At 38.9% G+C, this 24,968-nt stretch overlaps 1 protein-coding gene across 1 annotated transcript in view; it reads right to left on the bottom strand.

Annotated features, from left to right (window-relative positions):
• AK9 (adenylate kinase 9) overlaps window positions 1-24,968 on the bottom strand; it is a 122,645-nt gene that overhangs the window by 5,398 nt on the left and 92,279 nt on the right. The window contains exons 27-34 of the mRNA XM_033418675.2: window positions 21,039-21,107; window positions 15,120-15,323; window positions 14,543-14,761; window positions 11,202-11,415; window positions 8,909-9,110; window positions 5,180-5,326; window positions 4,858-5,078; window positions 588-784 (exon numbers count right to left, since the gene is read on the bottom strand). Of these exons, the coding sequence (XP_033274566.1) occupies window positions 588-784; window positions 4,858-5,078; window positions 5,180-5,326; window positions 8,909-9,110; window positions 11,202-11,415; window positions 14,543-14,761; window positions 15,120-15,323; window positions 21,039-21,107 (1,473 nt within the window). The remainder of the gene's footprint in view (window positions 1-587; window positions 785-4,857; window positions 5,079-5,179; window positions 5,327-8,908; window positions 9,111-11,201; window positions 11,416-14,542; window positions 14,762-15,119; window positions 15,324-21,038; window positions 21,108-24,968) is intronic.

Genomic DNA, 24,968 nt, shown 5'->3' with positions numbered 1-24,968 from the left:
TCTTTTTCTTAAAGTGATAAAAAATTCAAATTCTTCAGAGGAAAATAAAATGTTCAGAGGCACCTGATTAGTTTTCAACTACAACCTTCTTATATCACCAAATTATGGTCATTATAATATCAGAACAAGTCTGTATTCTGTTGCATTAAATAGCAATATATGGTACACAGGAAATTAAAGTGATAGAAAAAAGTTGAAGGCACAGGAGACATACGTCAGTCTTACTTCATTTCTACTGACTCTGACTTCCCTTCTGCACCCTTTGAATGGAATCCCCACCCAGATGCTCAGCATCCCCTTCACGGGCGGGCTCACCCTTGGGTCTCCCTACCTGTTAAGCTGGCCCAGGTGGAGGGTCCATCACTGACCCTGAACTTCTGCTTTGTGCCAAAATATGTCTTGGGATGCAGTCTTAGGACTGGACTCTGAGTTGCCTCATTGAATCCAGGGTCACAGTTTCCAAAATTGGGTCTCCTGGTCCCCAATTCCTGGGTGTTCCCAGCTGTGCCCACCCCTTCCTGTTTGGTGAATTCTGAGACCGGTATTTTCTTTCCCTGGTAAATATTTGGAGTTAGGAACAAACTTACATTCAACTTCTCCTGAGAACTCATTTTATAATAGTGCCCTCTGAACTCTGCTGCAAATTCCAAGGAATCAGTTAAAGAGCAATCAACTAATTCATGTGATTCTGCCAGGCTGACAGGGCAGAACTGTCCAAATTCGCCCAGGCGAGAAATCAGTTCTTCAGGTGAGATACATAACTTGTCAATGCAGGCGGCTTTTCCTGTTATTAACAGATTAACTATTATTTTTTTTTCAGAGGAAACACAATCATTTTCAAAGTGAAAATAATTTCAATTATGCTAGTACTATACAAAGGAGTACACATTGTAAAATTCCACAGAGTAAAAAGTAAAAACTTCTCTTCACACCTCCATCCTCTCAATCCAACATCCCTTCTGAGAGGTAATCACTGTTGAGTTTGTATCTTTTTCAGATTTTTTTATACATTTGCATATACACATATATATATTTTTTGCATATAAGATGCTTGTGCCACTATACTGTAAACATTATTCTGCAACTTGCTTTTATCAGTTAGTCATGGCCTTTGACACCTTTCCATATCAGTTTATATGATTTACCTAATTCCTTTTAATTTATGCACAGTATTCCACTGTATAAATGTACATATAGTTTACTCAACCAATTATCTGTTGATAAATGTTTTGGTTGTTTTTAATTCTTAGCTATTATAAACTATCTATATGTTATAAACAATATATATGTATATACACACACATATATGTACGTGTATATATACATAGCCACTTACACACACACATCAATTTGCTACATATTTAAATTTTTTCTATGGGATAGATTTCAGGAAGTGAAAACAGTTTGTTGACATGATGTTACTGACACAAACCTCTCCCTGTGCCCTGACGGCTCCCAAGACGGGAAGAAACATTTTCCCAAAAGTAACTAGGTTTACCCTAACAACTCTGTTTAAAAAAAAAAAAAAAGCCCCCAAATTCATTCAATGGACAAGTTTAAGAGTTTTCTCTCTAGTATTCCACTAGAATGGGGACTCCAAAACAATATGAGATGTTACAGAAAATAAAATTACTTTTTTATACATCTTAATTATAATGAGTAAATTTTGATCCCAATATATTTTGTTAATGGTCCTTTTCACCAGTGAAAAGTTTCATTTTTTTTTTATTATGCCAAGGAAGGTCTTACGCTAACACTAAAATTATGAAGAATAAATCATGGATTAATTTGTTATGTGACAGTGTAAACATAAAAGTAATCCTTAGGATTGGAGTGATGTGTCTATAAGCCAAAGAATGCAGAGGATCGCTGGCAACACTGGAAGCTAAGAGAAAGAAATGAAACAGATACTCCCCTTGAGCCTTCAGAGTGAGGACAGCCCTGCCAATGCCTTGATTTGGGGCTTCTGGCCTCCAGAACTGTGAGAGAATACATTTCTGTTGTTTAAGTCACCCAGTGTGTGGTAATTTGCTACAGAAGCCTTGGGAAACTAAAACAGGTACATGAGACTATGGTTTCTGTCCTGTTGGCATTCTTTCTTGCCTTATCTTGTTCACTTGGTATAGCAAGCTGCCATGTTGGAAAGGTCCATATGGCAAGGAACTGAAGGTGGCCCCCGGCCAAACAGCTGGCAAGAAACTGAGGCCCTCAGTCCAACAGCCTTCAAGGAACGAAATCTTGTCAACAATATATGAATGGGTATGATAGTGGATTCTTTCCCATTAGGGCCCTCAGGTGAGATCTTAATCCTGGCCCACACCTTGACTGTAGCCTTGTGAGAGACCCTGAAGCAGAGGACCCAGTTAAGCTGCGCCTGGATTCCTGCCCCACAGAAACTGTGAGTGACTGTGTGTGTGTGTTGTTTTAAGCTGCTAAGTTTCGGAATAATTTGTTATGAAGCAATAGACAAACAAATCCACTATTCCATCCATTGTTTATGATACAAACGAAAAGGCTAAGAAGCCCCAACCATCCTTTCCTAAAAAGAATATTACACTATAATACTACACTGGTGTAATATTATTCTAAAGTATTATAACGCACAGTACTATGGTATAATAATAGTGTTGTTTAAGTATATAGTATTATATAGTGCTATAATATTATACTATATGGTACTACATAGTTTTACACTTGTATGTTGCTCTTTAGCTCAGATGTGCTGACCTCACCAATCCTGACAGGTTTAGTGACAGGGTAATTTAGACTCAAATCACTTTAAGTCCTAAAAGACACTCAAGTATCTCTTTTTCTGATTCTTGGGATAGTCTTGATGACATGTGGCAATGTCTATATATCCTTTTCTGGAATGTGGCAGAATGAGGAGGAATCTCTTTAGTTTTCTAGCCCTGACCTTGCTCCATCTCATTAGTGAGAATAAACTGGCCCCCTGACAGGGGACGGTTATTTGAATAACATACAAAGCAAGTGGAGAATATAAAAAAAAACAAAACTGAATTCAAACAATCAGGTATAGATTATCAGGTAGATGCTAAACCAGGAAAGCAAGAGGGCAGCTTCAATTAGATTAAACTACTCAAGGCAGAGGCAAGTATATCTGGAATAATGTAGTGGATACTGTGGTGCCCCATCCGCACCCCTCTCTTCAGGGCTGATGCACCCATCCCCCAGCTGCTGGAAATATCTGTGCTAACGGATCACAGCTGCACTGGGAATGGCCCCTCTGTTACAGGTTACACCCCCTCCTGGAGTGACCTTTGGTCAATGACAAGCCAATGGGAGGATATAAAGCCTGGCCTCTCCCCTCAGTGTGGGAAATTTTGAAGGTCCATCCTAGCTCTAGTGCTTCCCTATAGCATCCAGGGAGGCTTCTGTTTCCACCACACTGCAGGTTAGTTTCTCCCTCTGCTCGGTTCTACTAGCCTCACTTCCCCACAGGTGTATCTCCTAATTAGAGTTGACATACAGGATGCCCACTTAAGTTTGCATTTCAGATAAACAACGAACAGTTTTTAGTATAAATATGTCCCATACATTTGGTAAATAATTAGACTAAAAAATTACTTGTCATTTATCTGAATTTAAATTTAACTGGGCATCCTGTATTTTTATTTGCTTAATCTGGCAACTCAACTCCTGAGAGTACTTCCTGATAAAGCTTCCGCACACAACTTTTCATCATGAGTCTGTTTTCAGGCAACCCAATCTGAGGCAGGAAAGGTGAAGTAGGGTAACAGAAAGATGAATGAGGCACAAGTTTTGCTTTCAAAGCCTGCTGTGGAATGTTCTACTAGTGTGATGCTATCCAAAACTTATTGGGAGTAGGCTTCTAAAACTCAGTTCTCTCTTCCCTTGCACTCTTATCTTCATCCCTTGTAATCCTCAGGTGAAAACAAATTCCCAGTCTGCAGACAAACAGGAACCAGAGATGCTGGTGATGCCCAAATAATGAAGCAAATCAAGATTCAATGAAGCCATTATTATCAGACTCCTCACTGCATTTTTCCTCGTATAAGATTCTCTGCGTCATGTTGCTCCCTCATACCTCCTTATACCGTCTCCGTATTTTCCAAAGTTAGACAAAGTCGTTAGCCAGATGTCTGTGAAACCCCTCCAGACAAATTCTTTGGCATCATCACTCTTTTTAGAGATATGAGATATAGATAGCTTCCCTTCTATTTTGTGTATTTGGGGAGGAAAATCAAGAGACTTCTAGGAATATATAATCAAACATTTTCTTTCATGGATTCCAAATATAGATTAAAAACATTCTATGTTCAAATTAAATTTCTAATAGAATCAACATTTACATACTACTATAATTTCATAGTAAATAGTAAAAATAACTAATTCTAGATTCCCAAACAAAATTTTGCCAAGTGTCACTCCACAGACCCCTGCCCTCGTATAACTACCATTCTTGAAACTAGCTTCTTACATGGCTTTCCAAACACCATAAACTCTTCTAGTGAGAAACCATGTCTTGTTTTTAGGTGATAGGTTCACATAGACATTGAATAAATGATAGCTGCCCCATACATCCTCTAGTTGGCTTGCGGGCTATGTTAATTGATAATCCTCCCTGCCATTGAACTTAGAACTAGTTAGCGCCTAGAGACTTAGCTGGAGAGCTAAGCTGATAGCTTGAGTAGAGGCAGTCATTTATTAGAACAAATATACATGCCCACATAATTGGAAAATACTATGTATTTAAAATACTGATTAAGGTCATGGGAACAAATGTTCACATTGAATGAATTATGGTAACATGAGTTAGGCATGCATAGACTTCAAATTCACATTTTATTGTGTTTTCAGAGTTACACGTTTTCTTACCTGCTTTTATTCTTCCCAGGTATATCTGTATGTGTTTATTCACCATTTTAACCTTCTTAATGACTTCATTCCATACCCACCATTTGCTGCGAAAGCCATCAATCACATACCAGTTCTGATGTTGTTCTTGATAATATTGCCTCATCTCATCAATATTTTTGCGGTACTTTGAGTTCTTGACAGCTATAATCTGTGAGCTGTTATGCAATGGATAAGGCAAACTAATAGAGAAACAGAAGGAATGGAAAAAGCTGTTAAAAACCTGCTTTTTCTGGTTGAGTAAAGTTTATTCCTTTATCATTGTTTTCATCACATACATTACCTTGGTTCCTTTTCTTTTTCCAGGAGCAATCTTTTGAAAATCTCTTTGGAAGGCACATCCAACTCAAAGATGACCATGGGGATGACTGACCTGGCTTCCAAGAGACTCACTTGATATTTAGATACAGGGTATCCATCAATGACAACACTAATAAGGAGATACGTGAAAATAAAAATTCCAGATGTCTTTTCTCTCAGACCTTCCTTTCTGTCTTCCGGAAACAGTCTATCTTTAAGATTAGCCCCGTACTGTTCCTATGTAACTTGATTAATCTTGTCACCTTGCCCTCTTTGTCTCTCTATTTTTTTTTTTTTTGGCTGCGTGGCTTGAGGATTGAACCCGGGCCCCAGCAGTGAAAGCCCGGAATCCTAACCACTAGGCCATCAGGGAACTCCCTTTATCTCTATATTTTTAACCTCAGTCAGCCCAAGAGCCAGAAGGAGGGCTGCATACATACAGACACAGCTCTGATTCATACACTTAGCATCATAGAGCTAGGTTTTAGCGGACTTCGAGAGATAATACATATTATACCTTGAACATTGTATTACTTAATTGGTGCTACTATTCTAGCATGAAACAGTGGAAAGAGTATAGGCTTCAGAGGCACACAGACTTAGATTTGAAACCTGGTCTGACCTCTCTGAGCCTCAGTTTTCAGTAAAAATAGCAAAATAATGATATTTAACCCTTAGAGTTATCTTAAAGATTGTAGATCAAGTTTGTAAAGCAATTAGTAATAGACTAATGGACATTCCTTATAAAAGAATGGCCAGCAAGGGAAGAATTATCCAACCCTGATCTTAATGTTGTAGTTTTATAGCAAACAGATAGTGTAAAATTTTTGTACTGAAAGGTCAGTGGCAGTAAGACAAGGTGTCTTGTAAATCAAGATTTTAAGAAGTACATTAAAATGTTTTAAAATGAAAAGAAAAAAGGTCCTGGCACAGTTAATAGTATTTTAGTAAGAGATTAAGCAAATACGGAAAACACTGTGTTCTAAGCTTGCTTTTGTAGTAAAATTCTGTGAGGAGGCTGGGTGTGGAAGGGAACATGGGGAGTTGGTGAGAGACCCCTATGGTATCTGGGAGAGAACCATTCCATCAGGACCCATCAGGCCTCTGAGCAGAAATGATGGAGAATTTGTTAGTCCAACCGTCTAAGGTAATGAGTGCCACTAGCAAACTGAGAAGAGGACTAAAGGCTGTCTGCAAATTCCAAAGTCAGGAAACCGACTCTGAGGTGCCTGAGCTGGGCTTGCTGGCTGACGTCACCAGGAAGGGCTGGTTAGTCCTCCCTCAGTGCTCTCCAGCTAAGTCTCTAGGCACTAACTAGTTCTAAGTTCCATGGCAGAGAGGATTATAAATTAACATAGCCTGCAAGCCAACTTGAGGATGTATTGAGCTGCCATTGTTGGTTGTTTTTTTAAAAAAATTATTTATTTTTGGCTGCATTGGGTCTTCGCTGCTGCACACGGGTTTTCTCTAGTTGCTGAGAGCAGGGGCTACTCTTCGTTGTGGTGCGTGGGCTTCTCACTGCGGTGGCTTCTCTTGTTGCGGAGCGTGGGCTCTAGGTGTGCGGGCTTCAGTAGTTGTGGCTCGCGGGCTCTAGAGCACAGGCTCAGTAGTTGTGGCTCATGGGCTCAGTTGCTGCGCAGCATGTGGGATCTTCCCAGACCAGGGCTTGAACCCGTGTCCCCTGCATTGGCAGGCGGATTCTTTTTTTTTTTTTAACGTCTTTATTGGAGTATAATTTCTTTACAATGGTGTGTTAGTTTCTGCTTTACAACAAAATGAATCAGTTATATATATATATACATATGTTCCCATATCTCTTCCCTCTTGCGTCTCCCTCCCTCCCACCCTCCCTATCCCTCCCCTCCTGGCGGTCACAAAGCACGGAGCTGATCTCCCTGTGCTATGCGGCTGCTTCCCACTAGCTATCTACCTTACGTTTGGTAGTGTATATATGTCCATGCCTCTCTCTCGCTTTGTCACAGCTTACCCTTCCCCCTCCCCATATCCTCAAGTCCATTCTCTAGTAGGTCTGTGTCTTTATTCCTGTTTTACCCCTAGGTTCTTCATGACATTTTTTTTTTCTTAAATTCCATATATATGTGTTAGCATACGGTATTTGTCTCTTTCTTTCTGACTTACTTCAGTCTGTATGACAGACTCTAGGTCCATCCACCTCATTACAAATAGCTCAATTTCGTTTCTTTTTATGGCTGAGTAATATTCCATTGTATATATGTGCCACATCTTCTTTATCCATTCATCTGATGATAGAAACTTAGGTTGTTTCCATCTCCTGGCTATTGTAAATAGAGCTGCAATGAACATTTTGGTACATGACTCTTTTTGAATTATGGTTTTCTCAGGGTATATGCCCAGTAGTGGGATTGCTGGATCATATGGTAGTTCTATTTGTAGTTTTTTAAGGAACCTCCATACTGTTCTCCACAGTGGCTGTATCAATTTACATTCCCACCAACAGTGCAAGAGGGTTCCCTTTTCTCCACACCCTCTCCAGCATTTATTGTTTCTAAGTTTTTTGATGATGGCCATTCTGACTGGTGTGAGATGATATCTCATTGTAGTTTTCATTTGCATTTCTCTAATGATTAGTGATGTTGAGCATTCTTTCATGTGTTTGTTGGCAGTCTGTATATCTTCTTTGGAGAAATGTCTATTTAGGTCTTCTGCCCACTTTTGGATTGGGTTGTTTGTTTTTTTGCCACTGCACCACCAGGGAAGCCCGCCATTGTTGGTTTTTAATGGAAAGTAGCTCAACTCCTTTGTCCTGTGAAGGATCACTTGAGAGGCCCTCAGGATTAGGGAAATTCAGCGTGGCTGGGCAGTTACTGTCCTGGTATTAAGGTGAAATAAAACCTTTGTGATTTAACCGACGTTGTCCTCACTAAGATCCCTCGTATGCAAAGCTGAATGCCAGGAAGGAGGTAACACAATTTGCTTAAGTCCCAGGGCCTTCTCTGGGGAAAAGACTTGACAGTCCAGAATCTGCTCCCTGATAACTGAAATTAGAACTGTCAAAGACTTGATTAAGGACCAGTGGTAGGGAAGGGCAAGGAGGCGCCTAATATAAAACAGCCTTGAGTAAATCAGCAAGATTTTAAGTCAATGACCTGGGCTCAAGAGCAGGGCCTTAGGTTTTATCGGCTTTTACTACTGGCTGGGACCACTGGCTGTGCCAGGGAAGCCGTGGTGGAGCGGAGGAGGGTAAACTGAAGACCAGTTCGAGCACAGGGCTCTCCTGTCCAAATGCAGCATCAAGGGAGGGGCGCTGCTTCCTGTGCAGAGAGCTGGGCCAGAGACAGACCATCTCCACGGGACCAGTACCACCTGGGGGGACAGGGGAGGGCCACGCCTTCATCACTCCATGGGGCAGTGAGGAGTTCTGCTGGGCTGTGGAAGTCGCACAGGCCACCCTTATGGATTGTGTAAACCTGGAGGCTCCTGGACAGCTCAGGGGTTGCTGCGGGGAGGGCAGTGGCCTGTTGGCTCTTCTGGTGTTCAAGCCGAGTTTTAGCTTGACAGAAAATTAAAACATGTAACCATATAGGTGTCCAGAGTTTGAAAAGCACATCACACACACTTTACAAGAGCTTTAAACTCTGTTTACGATTAAGTGTTTTACATTCCAGTGAGTAAATTCTTCAGAGATGTAACTCCACCCCACTCCCTCTCCACCTCCACGGCCCCCACTTACCCTGCAGTGTTACTTATACTTTCCATCAGAGATAATTCTAAGGCCTGAACAGCCAGTTCATCAGGTGCTGTCATTCCTTTATGAAGATGCCAATTTAGCATAAGTGCCAGCTCTGTGTCTGGTTGGTGGTTTAATACATAACGCAGAGCATCTCCTATTGACAAACGCTTTAAGCCATAGTCACTTGAAATTTTTTTGGCAACTGAAAAACATTAAAACTTTAAACTTATTCCGTTTCACAAATTCATCAGTTAATCTCAGTTTCAGATTCTGGTTAATTGACATCAACAGCAAACTAATCTTCACATTCCTCAAAGAAATTTCAAAAATTAAAATTGCGACATCTTATTGAATTAATACTGTTCAGAGGTCGATCATTATTAGCACTTCAGGTATGTGGCTGATGGGTCTGGTTAGTGAGCTAACTCCGTGAGGTTTTCTATAACCAAACCATTGAAGTGGTTTTTTTCCTTCTGCACGAGGTAGCAGCATTTTTGAGAGCTTTATAAGGCATCCTATGTGTACTATTAATATTTGGTATTATGTCCAAAATAACAATTCAGTGCTCCTTGTGTCACCGGATTAAACCATTTCCCTATCTGTCCATTTACGGACTCCAGGCTGCAATCAGGCTAGCTTACCCTATACAGTTAGGCGGCAGTTAATCCTTAGGAAGTAATTTTTAAAAATTATAATGGCATATCTGACATTTTAATAGTAATTTATAGCTTATGAGGTAATATTTCTTCTGTGACTTTTTTTGATATTTTCAACTATTCCATCAAGTGCGTAGAGCGGGTATTGAAGTTCCAATTTTATAGATGAAAGAACTGCAGCCCACTGCAATGGAATAATTTGTCCAAGGGCACATAGATGTTGCCATTTGTTGAAAGAGGACTCAGGCTTGGCCTCTGCTTCTGCTAAGTGAGACCACAGATAATAGCTTCCAGTTACTGTTAAATGTGGGTGTGCTCTGACAGGGTATACAGACCCTGCTTCATCACGGTCTGGAGACAGCAGTGTGTAGAGGACACTGAGACTCATCTGGTCCCACGGGGAATACAGGTTAACTGGCCACAATTAGGGCCACCCGGGAGCAACTCCCCTGTGAGAGCCGCAGAAGGCTTCATCTCAGCTTTGCCACAAACGCGAGAGTCACACCTATTTTTCTTAAGCTATGAAAACAATAAGCATTTACAATTTGACATTTTGTTTAAAGATTAACCTCTATTTCAACAAAAATCGAGGAATCAGATTGTCTAATCTACATTTTACTTTTTGCTGTGGTTGTGGGATCTTGAATGTTAATGTACAGCTTTCTTTGGGAAATATCATTATCTTTGTGAACTTTTAGAACACAACTATTAAAGACTCTTAATCATGTTAAGACGTTTAAATGGGGAAAACACACTTTTCATCTGAAGAGCTAAAACACAAAACTCCCTATTATTATTTCTGGTGAAAATTAATCTTTGACCTCATCTCTCCCTTTCATTCTCTATGCCGTCAGTCATTAAGTCCTGTCATTTCCTTTTTAAATATCTCTGGTATCTGCCCTTTCCCATTTTATTATCATTGCGACCAACCACTGTTCATGTGGTTATCAAGTCACACGTCATCTTGAAATACCACACTCACCTATTGTTGGACTATTTGCCTTAAAAAAAAAGTCTCAAGATATAAAAAATTCAAACATTATAGTTTACCAAATGCCTTTTTCAGTAATGATTAAGATAATGGATTTTCACTCTTTAACTTATTAATACAGATTATATTTATAAAATTTTAAATATAATTTTTATGCTAATAAAATCTTAATATAACTGTTATTTGACTATATTTATAAATAATATTCGTTTGTAATTTCTTTTTTTGTATTATCTTTGTTAGGTTTTGATATCAGGGTCATGCTAATTTAAAAATGAATTTATATTTTTTATACTTTTTTAATTGTATGGACTATATTCTTTACTTTAAAAAAAAACTGAAAATAAATTGGTCAGTTTATTTTCTTTCCCCTTGCTCTGGAAAAGCTTATAAAAACACAGTAAGTATCTCTTGAATTTTTAATTCTTTGAAAGTTTGACATAATTTTCCTCCAAAACCATTTGATTCTGGGCTGTTTTGGAGTGGGGCTATATTTTTGAATGTCTTCTCCTCAATGGTTATTGGCCTATTTACGTGTTCTGTCTCTTTTTGAGTCAGTTTTGATAGTTATCTTCCTGGAAAAGTGGTCCTGGTCTTCAGGAGATTCTTTTATGCTTAAGGATAGTAAAGGCAAACACACCCTTACCTGTAGTTTTCCCAGATTTTGGAGGCCCCAGAAGTGCAATCCTAATGGGCATAGTAGGCTTAGGTTTGGGTTGGCGGATATATTTGATTGGGTTCTTCATAAATTTTTCTTTAGTTTCCTTACTAGATAAAAAATAAATATACTGACGATGGATTACAGGATGAAGTAGATTCTCTGAATTTTCAGCTGGCTTGATTGTCTCTCCTTCACTTAGCTGCAATATATGCAAAACTGAATTAATAAGTTAGCTTTATTTTAAACAGCATTTCCCCCAACTACACTTAAAAAAACAAATTTGTAAAATCTTTCTTATAGAACAAGAAAACTAATTATAATCAAGTACTGATATTAAAAAACTGTAAAAAGAATGAATTATTTTATACTCATACGGAATAAATGTAGTTTTTCTTAAGTGTTCCAGTTTCTGACAACTATAGTTATTCTACTTCCTTTATAATGTGTTTAGCATATACTGAATGTTTCTGCCAAGTAGTGTAAAGGTGTTTGGATATATTCATGGGCCAATTTATCTTCACAGACAGGTCCATTCCTAAGGTGGCGTAATGTACAGAAATGCGTCCTCCCAAAATCATGGTTTGAAGCCCTAACCCTCAAAGTTACTGTATTTGGAGACAGGGCCTTTGAGGAGGTAACTAAGGTTAAATGAGGTTATAAGAATGGGGCTCTAATCTGAGGACTGGTGTCCTTATAAGAAGAGAAAAGAGACACCAGGAGTGCATGAGCACAGAGGAAAAGCACTGAGGACACAGTGAGAAGTGGCCATCTACAAGCCAGGAAGAGAGGCCTCACTAGAAAAACCATCCCTGCTGGTACCTTGATCTTGGACTTCCAGCCTCCAGAACAGTGAGAAAATACATTTCTGCTGTTTAAGCTACCCAGTCTGTGGTATTCCATATGGCAGCATGAGTAGACTAATACAGGTGGGGTCCTGGGTTATATATGGGAGTGTACTGGTAGGACAAATCCCACTAGCTTCTCTTCTACATTTTTATACAGATGAAATCCCACTCACACAAACATCAAGAGCAGACACAAAAGGGAAAAATACACCTAAAAGGCAGCCTAAGGTGTCGGTATGGAATGGAGAGGGAGGACTGGTCCCACATCTTTGCATTGGTGATGATGACGACTGGGTAATTAAATGGATATCTTTTTATATCATCAGATGGCCAAGCATCAGTCATCCCTGGACTTGACAGAGTAGGTGAGAAACAGTATGGTAATATTGCTCCTCCCCCAGAACTACACCAGGATAGTTGTCACAGGTCAATGGTGTTGTCAGCATCATCATTCTTGGGCTGAAGTAATATTCATGGCTGGGAGTAAATGTTAGGGATAAGAAGAAACTCAGGGATGGGGTGGGAATGTCTGCTCTATTTCTTATACTCGGTAATAAAAGAAAAGCTGAAAGTTTAATGATTCCATTTCAGATTCGAAAATTAAGTGTGAATTCTTACAATAGTTTCTGCTATTGCCCAAAATATCTAGCATGTATCTTTCTTCTCCATAGGTCAGAATACACAAGGTGTCATCAAATCAGAAACATCAAGTGGTCAGGCACCCAGAAAGATTCCCAACAGCCCTGAAAAAATGATTTATATGCTTAAACCCTTCCTATGACCATGCACTCATTTCTCCACAAGGCATCTTTATACAATCCTAATTATGTTTGGACATGGATCCTTAAATAGGGTTCTGACTTTGATTGCTTCTTCCCCTCTCTTGTCCATCTCAAAGAGAAGGTTAGGGTGTAACTATTTTTCAAAAGCTTTCTAGGTGATCCTAATACATGCTTAACTTTATCTGATTCTCTATGGAGGGAACGGTCATAATGTTTCTATATTTCAGCATGATATTTGAAAAGGTCTCTCTTGACATCCTTACAGTGAAGGTAAAGAAGATATCACAATTAAGTAGAATTGAAACTGATTGTATCAACATCAGCCAGGAAGGAGGTTTCAAGTAATATGCACATGGCTCCATTTTGGATCCCTTCCTCCAAAATACTTTTTATCAGTGACCAATACACGTTAATAACAACAACTTATATTAATTGAGCATTCACAATAAAACAAGCACTGCTGCAAGCACTTTACAATAATTAACTGATTTAGTAATTGTAACAATATCATGAGGTAGGGACTATTCTTATTCCCATTGTGCAAATGGGAATGGCTCAGAGAGGTGAAGTAATTTGCCCAAGGTCACTCAGCTAGTAAGTGGTGGTTTTGAACTCAGGCAGTCTGGCTCGAGAGGCCATGGTCTTCTCCACTGTGCTACTTCACTGATGGAAATAAGAAGGTACACTGGTTGAGAGGGCAGGTCACCTTTACGTGACATTCTTTTATTGTCTTTATAGCACTTAATACAACCTGACAAGAACTTATTTGTTTACTTATTTATTGCCTATCCTCCCTCTCCAACCCAACTAGAATATAAGGCCCATGACAAAGGAACCTTGTCTGTTTTATTCACTGCTCTATTCTCAGGGACTGACACAGTGGCTGGCATGTCCTTGATTAAGATTTGTTGAAAACCATCCCACATTTGAAGTTACTGAATTCCAATTACATTAAATGTTTGTCCACACTGCCTAAAAATACAGTGCTTAGAAATAAGTTTGTGGGGCTTCCCTGGTGGCGCAGTGGTTGAGAGTCCGCCTGCCGATGCAGGGGACGCGGGTTCGTGCCCCGGTCCGGGAAGATCCCACATGCCGCGGAGCGGCTGGGCCCGTGAGCCATGGCCGCTGAGCCTGCGCGTCCGGAGCCTGTGCTCCGCAACGGGAGAGGCCACAACGGTGAGAGGCCCGCGTACCACAAAAAAAAAAAAAAAAAAGAAATAAGTTTGTGACGAACATTAAAGGCACATTTTGTATGGGATCTCACACTTTCCAGAGAATTTTATATTCTTGCATTTGATCACAGTGGCCTGATGGCAGTATTCTCCCATCTTAAAGGTGAGGAAGCAGAATCAAAGAGTTTAAAGGACTTGCCTAAAATTAGATAGCAAATTGTGTCAGAGCTCAGCTCGCTAGATGTCTAGTTTGAAAATATTTCTACTACCATCTTCTGCTACAGAGTTAAAACCAAGTTGGAACTGGATGATCTTTACAGAAATAGACGAAAGAAGTTTAAACCCTTCAACTACTTTCCTACTTCAGAAAGGCGAAACAACCACACATATTTTTATAGCTAGCTAAGAATACTATACAATGCTTACAATTTTTTGAACTTATCCACTGTCTTCTTAGACATGCTTAAAAAAAAAAAAAAAGAAACAAGAGAAAGAACATGGTTTTCAGATGCATTTGCTGACATCACCTTTACAGGGTCCCAGTAGCCAAATGAGCTTATATACTTGTAGGTAAAGCTGAGCATTTTCTGGGCAAGGCGGGATGATATTGGATAACATTTCTCGAAAATGCTTGCACGATTCTCCACCAGCGGTTTCAGTTTCATATTCAATATGTATTGTACAATGTGGGTTTTCCGAGCTCCATTAATGAGAATTACTGGTATCAAAAACTTCTCAAATTCTTCCTAATGAAAAACAATCATAAAACCAAACATTTTTAGTGGGAAGGAGGCTGGCAGTATTTAGTTACAGCACATGGACATTGCTAGTAACTGATTACTTCAGTCTAGAGAACAAATATTTTTCAGCTTCCAAGTAACTGCAGGTTGGCAGCTAAAACTTTGACCCTATGTGGCTTCCACGTTGCCCTTGATTTATTAACTAGTTTTTATAATTGTAAATGGTGCTGACGAAAGGGACCTAACCCCTAAAAATATACATTTCTTTTGAAATGTTAAAAAGAAACCAAGGCATAAACCAACTCGCTTTTGTTTCATTCTCAAACGTTATTTTTCGAATTATGAAAAACGAAAAAGTAATAACCTGTATTATTTGTAAATTATTCGTATCTGCTTCAAATTTTTCTCTCAGTTCACCTCTCAGGCGTTCGACCGCATCAATTTCCTGCTCTTCATCTTCCTCACTCATCACTTCCTCATCTTTTGGAAATTCATCAAGGATGTTGTCAATATCATCTTCCTCATCTTCAGGTTCTTCCTCGCTCATGTCTTCATCTTGTCTAACAGTCTAAGGAGGAAAATATTCCCTTTTACTATACATATAAAATATGGAACAAATGACACTGCTAACTAATCATCTGGGATATTTTGGAATAAGCGGGTATTGGTTAGTATGGCATGCAACGTTCATCAACTGATATAGTAAAATTTCAAATATCTGGCACCCAAGAAATTTAATGCCTTCAAGACTCTAACACCACGGTGATCCCATAAATAAATACCTAGACAAGATATTAACTGCTAATATTTAATGCTATAGTTGTCAGAATATTACATGTTTCTCATGGTCTTCAGTAACAATATTTAATGCAACTCAAAGAGTATATAAAACACTACCTAGCTGTGTTAGCTTGGACAAAACCAGTTTCCTCATCTGTAAAATAGGAATAAGGAAAGTACCTCCCTCACGTGGTTGTTGGTAGTGCTAAAATAAGTTAATACATGCAAAGCCCTCAGAAAACTGTCTGGTACATGGTAAGCATGCAAATGATAGCTGTTATTCCTATTCCTATTATTATAACACTATATTATGTTATAGTTATTATTGTCATTTTGTATAAAGCACTGTTCTAATAGAATAGTACACGCCCCTGAGGAGGTTGCAGCTTATCTGAGGAAACCAGGATTAACACATAAATGATTACTGAAGACCACAACAGGATACTGATACTAAGTGGTGTTGTATAGGCTAGAAGTGCTACAGTCCAGTTTGCATAACACTGAACCCTGTCCTACTGACCCTCCTGCACTGCCTCTATGCACGTCGCCCAGAAGTATCCCTTGTCCCGGATGGAGCACTGCCTTCCCGTCGGAAACCTGGGAGTTATCTTGACTCCTCACTCTCCATTATTGCACATCCAGTTTCTAAGAACAGGAATCCTAAATAATACTTAAGACTCTCTCCTCCTTTCTAGTCCTGCTCTACTGTTTGCCCTCTCATTATCTCTTGCCTGCACACTTTTGATTAGCTCGCTATTTCCTGATCTTTCTAACTGATTAGACCCTGGTACCTTTAAAGGCGCCTGGAGCTGGGATTTGGACTTGCAGGTGCCGGGAGGAAGAAGAGAGGACAAAGGGCCCTTCCCTGTTCTGTGCCCAGGCTCCTCTTTCCCCGGAAGGAGTTTGGCGTTGGAACTATGTTTCTCAGTTCTTATTCTTTTTTATTTGAATTTTGAAGCCATTTGGTTCTCTTACTACTTTTTCCTTTTTCTTATATTTTGACAATTTTTTAGTTTGAGATTTGATTTGCTAACGATCACTGGAGGCATGGTGGGATGAGTTCACACTACGAGCTGCAGACATCTTAGTTTCAGATGAACTTTTGCTCACCTCTCCAGCTCTATTTAATAGCTCTTCCAACTTGTTTGTTAATTAAAAAAATTAAACTATATAAGTTTAACAAGAAACTTTCAATTAATTTAAATGCTATATTGTAGTTTCCATGAACTTTTTTTTTGCTCTCTGGTTTTTCATACCATCCTGTTTTTGTTTTATGGATATAAAGTTCTTGAATTATTTAAGGCAAATTGGAATTTTTTAAGTGTTTAATATATTTCCTGTATTGTCTATTTGTTTTAGAGTCAATTATTCTGTTTGTTCATCTTGGTTCTTCCTTGTATTGATAATTTCAAATATATGGCAATCCTTGGTTGTCTATTCATTTTTATGAATGAAGGACTAAACTGATTAATTCAGAGCAACTGTAAGCTCTGGGTATGTGAGCAGGACAGGTTGTATCATGCTTCCATTTAAGATGTGCGGATGAGAAGAGGCAGGCAGGCTGGATCTTGTCCCAGATGATGAAGAGTACCAACCAACATTCTGTGGCACCTAGAATTTTCTAGACAGATTATTTAATTACTTTAGAAATTATTTACTTTTTTCTTCATGGGGACAACTGTCACTGTTACACGAGGAGCTGGTGGGATCAACCTTAAAAAATTTTTCTGCAATTTACCCTCTTGGACTTTCTAGATAACCAAATATGTGCAAATATTAAATTTTGTTCTTACTTTTCAGTATGTATGCTGTTTCTTTTTCTGATCACGTTGCTGTGGCTAGTTCCTTTAAATTTTTTAAAAGGTTAATAGCCTAAAAATCTTCATAGAAGACCATCTGAGAGACCTACAGGTTAATTCTTTTTAGAGAAAAAGGTTTTAGTTTTCTGTAAGTGGCATTTTGGTCCTCTGGAACAGTGCTGCTTTTTTTTCTTATATCTAGTATCTCTCAGTCCTTATGTTAGGAGATACATGTTCTAAAATTCATCGTCTCAGAGATCTGCCTCCAGTATGAAGGAATAAGTTCATTTAGCCTCTAGCAGATAATAACCATTAAGCCGTGGACAACACACACACAAATACACACACATTTTTTTTCCCTCTCTCTTGCTCCAGAGGGCTTCTGGAGAGTGAACAAAGGCAGATTTTGTAGAGTAGTCAAAATTTGGAGGGAGCGATAGGCTTAGGGTCAGTTCTCTTATTTTGTGCATTTGCGTGGAAGGCAGCCTCCATTAGAGCGGTGGTGGCAGAGGGGGACTAAAACTCTGATAGAAAGCTCTGTCTTTTGTCACCTACAAATTGGCACTTGCCCTCTACCTCTATAAGAAATAAATTATGAGCTGCTGCAGCTGCTGACCTTCAACAGCCCTGGAAAGAAGTTCAGGATGGATCAGAAATGAGGCACTCTGTGCTCTAGAAAAAACTGGCAGAACAGGTCTTCAGATAGTTAGATATTTTCAGGAGATGATTTTATGAGCCCAATTCTTGCATCTCCTCATATCTAGAAAAGTGATAAAATCCTTCATGGCTACTCCTGGCATTCTCCTGCATGTGGCTACACTACACTTGGTAAAAGGGACCCAGGCACCAGAGAAAGAGCTACTGTACAGGACGAGGGCAAAGATTCTGGAGCTAGGGGTAAGAGTAGAAGCAAGGCCTCCAAGGAATTGGAAGATACGCATTGTAAATCTGTATGAAGCCACTGGTTTATAGAATATCCTTCAGTCACATTTGGAGGCTAAAATTCCACATGATGGCGACATTTTCCTATAAAACTAATGGAAGTAGTCACCTTGAGACTTTGAAGTGATTTCTAATGTTAAAAGTGTTTTATTTGTTGCTAAAAAGTCAGACAGCAAAGGCAATAATGTTAAGGCTGAGAAGACAAACCTGGGAAGGGCTTTATCTGCATATGGTTCCCTAACTGCTTGGGAAAAAGGTGAGTCAAGAAACTGCATATTTCTGTACAGAGAGGCAGATGATGAGAAGACCCCTGGTTCTGTGCATGAAAGCAAGCTCCAAGGTCCATGTGGAGTCAGGATGGATTCAACTCAGGTTGTCACAGTAACTGATTATAACAATTGTACTAAGTGATCCTTGAGATGCTGCACTGCGTTTAGTCTTTCCTTGTCTGAGACAGTAGCAGTACATATAAAATTCCCATCAAAAAAGTTTAAAAAAATACACAGTTTTAATCTCAGAAAATCTCAGGAACTCTCATAAAAAAATCTCAGGAATTGTCTTCCAAAAGTCAGTTTGTATAAATTAATTGTGGGAGATACATAGCCAACTTTTATAAAAGATTAAGTCTCAGAAGAGCTAACTTACAAAATCTTATTTTGTTTATAAGACAGAATATTTTATCTGAGGTGCTTGGCTGTAGCATTTGGGTCAGCTAGGTCAACTGGGGACTAGCTCGTCTCTAAACAAAACGAAATCCATGATCTTCAAGGTTTATCTTTTCAAAAAATCAGCCGATGGAAAAGAGGAGCTGTATTGAACATCCTGCACAGTATGTGACTCTGAGCGTCTACAGGCTCTGCCCCATTCCATTCTTTACCTCGAGGTAAGCTATATTTTAGCCCCAGCACAACTTCACAGCCTCTCTGTCTAGACCTTATACCCAAGCTCCCAGCCTATCTCCCTGTAGCAAGAGCTGAAGTGTGAAAAGCACAAATGAAAATCCACAAGAAGCATAGTTTAATGTAGTATCATTATATTTTGTATTAGATTATTTAAACATCTTGGTTTTCTTTCTTTAAAAAATTTTTGTTTTTCTGATTATAAAAGTAATAAAAGTTCATTGTAAACAGTTATAGAATACCAAAAAGTGTAAAGAAAATAAAAATGATATAGAATCTCAGAACTTGTACATAAACTCTATATCTCCATCAAGACTTCTATGCATCTTTTTGATGCTCAACGTCACTAATTATTAGAGAAATGCAAATCAAAACTACAATGAGGTATCACTTCACACAGGTCAGAATGGCCATTTTCAAAAAGCCTTTGAACAATAAATACTGGAGAGGGTGTGGAGAAAAGGGAACCCTCCTACACTGTTGGTGGGAGTGTAAATTGATTCAGCCACCATGGAGGAGAGTATGGCGTTTCCTTAAAAACACTAAAAATAGAGCTACCTTATGATCCAGCAATCCCACTCCAGGGTATATTTCTGGAGAAAACCATAATTTGAAAAGATACATGCACCCCAATGTTCACTGCAGCACTATTTACAATAGCCAGGTCATGGAAGCAACCTAAATGCCCATCGACAGATGAATGGATAAAGAAGATGTGATACATATATATTAAATAGAATATTAGCCATAAAAAGGAATGAAATTGAGTTATTTGTAATGAGGTGGATGGACCTAGAGCCTCTCATACAGAGTGAAGTAAGTCAGAAAGAGAAAAACAAATACTGTATGGTAACACATATATATGGAATCTAAAAAAAAAAAAAAAAAAGGTTCTGAAGAACCTAGGGGCAGGACAGGAATGAAGATGCAGACATAGAGAATGGACCTGAGGACACGGGGAGGGGGAAGGGTAAGCTGAGACGAAGTGAGAGAGTGGCATTGACATATATACACTACCAAATGTAAAATAGATAGCTAGTGGGAAACAGCCGCATAGCACAGGGAGATCAGCTTGGTGCTTTGTGACCACTTAGAGGGGTCGGATAGGGAGGGTGTGAGGGACATGCAAGAGGGAGGGGATATAGGGATATATGTATACGTATAGCTGATTCACTTTGTTATACAGCAGCAACTAACACAACAATGTAAAGCAATTGTACTCCAATAAAGACGTTTAAAAAAAAAAAAGAAAAAAAGAGAGTAGCAGAAAAACAACAAGAAACAAAACAAAAAAGGAACGAAATTGGGTCATTTGTAGAGACGTGGATGGACCTAGAGATTATCATATTAAATGAAGTAAATCAGGCAGAGAAAGACAAATATCATAACATATCACTTATATGTGGAATCTAAAAAAAAATACAAATGAGCTTCTTTACAAAACAGACGCAGACTCACAGATTTAGAAAACAAACTTATGGTTACCAAAGGAGAAAGATGCAGGGGAAGGATAAATTAGGAGGTTGGGATTAACAGACATACACTGCTATATATAAAATAGATAATCAACAAGGACCTTCTGTATAGCACAGGGAACTCTACTCAATACTCTGTAATAACCTATATGGGAAAAGAATCTGAAAAAGAATAGATATATGTATATGTATAACAATCACTTTGCTATACACCTGAAACTAATATAACATTGTAAATCAACTATACTCCAACGTAAAATAAAAATTAAAAAAAGACTTCTATGCATCTTTTTATTTTACATTGCTGAGATTTTATATATGTGTAAAATATATATGTTTTAAATATGTGTGTCCTTTTTTTTTGCAAAAAGCAATTTTATTTACTTACCTCCTCTTCTTTCCTTTTTCTCTCTCTCTCTATTATAAGTTCAGCCCTTCTTTTAGAAATCATGTCATCCTGTTAAAGAAAGAGACATTAAAAAATATTAATGGATAATAATAAAATTACTTTTTAAAAAAAAATTTATTTAATTTATTTATTCTTGGCTGCATTGGGTCTTCGTTGCTGCATGCAGGCTTTCTCTAGTTGCAGCGAGCTACGCTTTGTTGCAGTGCACAGGCTTCTCATTGCGGTGGCTTCTCTTGTTGCGGACCATTGTCTCTAGGTGCACTGGCTCAGTAGTTGTGGCTCACGGGCTCAGTAGTTGTGGCACACAGGCTTAGTTGCTCTGTCACATGTGGGATCTTCCTGGACCAGGGCTCAAACCCGTGTCCCCCGCATTGGCAGGCAGATTCCCAACCACTGCGCCACCAGGGAAGCCCTAAAATTACTTTCTATATATTAATTTTTTTTCCCAAAGGGGAATAATATTTGGGTAGAAGGATACTTTCCAGAAAAGCATGTGATAGTGGTAATTATGTCACTTACATCTTTGGACCTCTGGACCTCTTGATCAGCTACTTCCCTCCAGAGGGATAAATGGTACTTGGGATCAGTCACTTTTTCTATAAACTTTAGAATTCCTTTTCAAAATGGATTACTTATTTGTTTCCTTTGGTGGAGAGGTGGATTTTATACATGGAGAAACAGGGAAATACTTAGAGGCTCTTTGTTGGAAATGTTTGATAATCTTTCATCATATTATTAAGATGTAATTGCCTAAAGAATCCATGTGAGAAAAGCACATGTACTTTGGATGCATTCACACATATGGTGTATAAGTAGTCCTCCAGTCCTTCTAGGGGTCTCTAAATCTAATGCAATGAATAGGTCCTTTGATATGACCTTAAGGTTTGCATGAAAACTAACCAGCACCCCTTGGGTTTGGGGGCTCATTGGCTCAGGACTCTTGAAACTGGAGTCCCCTTAAATACTGGGACTTTGATATGACCTTAAGGTTTGCATGAAAACTAACCAGCACCCCTTGGGTTTGGGGGCTCATTGGCTCAGGACTCTTGAAACTGGAGTCCCCTTAAATACTGGGAGATCAGAGAAGTGCCTTAAAGACATGCCCTGGGAGCTCCGGTCTAGGCCATCAGGACTGTGCTCCTTTTATCTGACAATTACTGAGTATACATTTCAGATAATTTATGTTTTGTTGACATTCAAGACATATCTGTAGATAGAATTCTAAAACTGAATTGAATCAAATTAATATAGTTCATGAGCCCCAGAGAGATTCTGTAGCTTTTCAGAGGGTAAGAGTTATAAAAACTCTAATTTCCTTTTTTAAAACCAGAGTTTTACCATAGGTGCTTTAACTGTAGAGTTATGAAAATACAGTCTCCTTTGTGTTTTCATAACATATAAGGAAACCACTGTATATACCAAAAAGAAATGCAAAGTATGTATAATAAAGCACACACATATTATGAGTCTGTTTCTCCTCTGATCCTTTCACTCAAATAAGTAGTGGTCAGTGAAGTTTAACTAATTATTGCATGTCTGCCAGGTGCCATCACTGTTCTGAGCACTGCACATGTATATTCTTTCATTTTCTGCTCAAAATATACTGCAAGGCGGACAGCATTATCCCACTTTATAGATGAGTTAATAAAGTCAGAAGGTTTAATTCACATAGTATAACACAGCTAGTGTGAGGATGGTGTAAGAAACTCCCAGATAAGGGTATGAAAAAGCACATTGTATGATGGAGCTGTAAGGAGGGTTTGTATTTGTTCCAACTGAGAAATAAAGTTAGAAAGAGGGTTTGGAACAGGATTGGGAGGGCTTTAAATGCCAGACTGAGGAGTTCAGATCTTAACAGAGTGACTTGATCAAAACAGAGTTTTAGGAAGATCAGGTTGCCCGAAGGATGGCCTGGAGGGCCCAGATATGAAGCCTGGTAGGACAATTAGGAGGTCATCGTAGGAGTGCTGGGTGTGAGGTGAAAAGAATCTGAACCAGGGCAGAGCTGTGGGTATGAGAAGAAAGGTGTAAATCTGCTCTTTCCTGTTCCATATCCCTAAAATCCTCAGGGCATGTGATGTCTAGGCTGGGGCTTGATTGCTTTAGAGCTGCTCCGTCCAGTATGGCAGCTACAAGTCACTTGCAGCTCTATTAAAATTAAATAAAATTAAACATTTGATTTCTCAGCCTCACCAACTAAATACATTTCAACTGCTTAATAACCACATGTGTGGCTAGTGGCTGCTGTATTGGACAGTGAAGATACAGAACATTTCCATCAGCACAGAGAGTTCTCTGAGAACACTGGTCTAAAGGTGCCAGATCCCACAAGGAGGTAACATGCAGCTGTGCTTTGGTATGCCCTCTTCTTTCTTTTCCATTCTCATGTTTATAGAGCCTCTTGCCTGGCAGACACTTTGGCCCACTTTCTTCAGAGATCAGCAGCAGAAAAGGGAAGGATGTCATGTAGACTGGTGTGAAGCTTGATGTCTTGCCACACCTCTCTCCTGACTTCCACAGTTCTTGGATGGCTGAGAGATTGGCTTTGATTTTGTATGGGACAGGGATGGCCTGAGACGTGTAATCTTAGTGTGGTGGAGCAAAGGGATGGATGGCAAGATGGATAGAGGGATTTCCTTTGGCAAGATGAAAAGATGAAAAGAACTTGACAACTGTGTCTGAGCAGTGACAGAGGAACTTCATGGTTTTAACACTTTGTTTATAATTTAATAAGTATCGAGTTGTGATAAGGTATTCAGTAATTTAAGTCACAGTAGCTGAAAATTGGAACTAACTGCTTAGCTCTCTGACACTAAAGAGAGCTTTCTTCCATACTCTCCCTGCCAAATGTCCACTCAGTCTACGCTTATCTATTGACAAGTAGCTCACTGCCTTCAGTCTTTGTTCTTTTTGGAAAGTCTTACTAATAATGAAATACATCTCCCTGTACTTCCTCCTACCAATGGTGCTTCTTTCCCCTGTGGCCACATGGAACAATGACATACTCTCTTCAGTATAAAAGACCGTCACATAATTTAACACAGTTCTCATGTCCCATCTTGGTCTTCCTAGTTCCAGATTTGAAAGCCCTATTCTTTCTACTCAACCCAGATCTATAAATGTGTCCTTTCAAGACATGTCATACATATGGAATGAATCATAGAGTATGTACTATTTTCTTTGCCTGGCTTCATTTACTCAGTATAATGATTTTGGTAGTCATCCATATTGTAGGGGGTATCAATAGTACATTCATTAAAAGTACTGAATACTACTCCATTATATGAATATACTATTTATTTATTTATTTTTCCAGCTTTATAAAATTGTAAGATATTTAAAGTGTATGTCATGAAGATTTGATACGTATACATTGTGAAAGGACTTCTCCCATTTAGTTAATTAACACATCCGTCACCTCACATATTTATCTTGTGTGTGTGACAACATTTAAGTTCTACTCTCTTGCCAAATTTCAATTATACAGTAGTACAGCATTACCAACTATAGTCATCATGTCATACATTAGCTCCTTAGGTCTTATTCATCTTATAGCTGAACTTTTGTACCATTTTATCAACTTCTCCCCATTTCCCACACCTCCCAGCCCATGACAACCACTTTTCTAGTCTGTTTCTATGAGTTTGATTTGATTTTAGATTCCACATACAAGTGATACCATGCAGTATTTGTCTTTCTCTGCCTGGCTTATTTAACTTAGCATAATGCCCTCAAGGTCCATCCATGTTGTTGCAAACGTCAGGATTTCCTTCTTTCCCATGGCTAAACAACATTCCATTGTGTGTGTGTGTGTGTGTGTGTGTGTGTGTGTGTGTATACACACCACTTCTTTATCCATTCACCTGTTGGCAGACACAGGTTGTTTCCACACCTTGGCTATTGTGAATA

This window comes from Orcinus orca, chromosome 12 (assembly GCF_937001465.1).
Source record: "Orcinus orca chromosome 12, mOrcOrc1.1, whole genome shotgun sequence".
In the NCBI taxonomy this organism is placed as follows: Eukaryota; Metazoa; Chordata; class Mammalia; order Artiodactyla; family Delphinidae; genus Orcinus; species Orcinus orca.
This window is presented reverse-complemented; position numbering and strand designations above follow the sequence as displayed.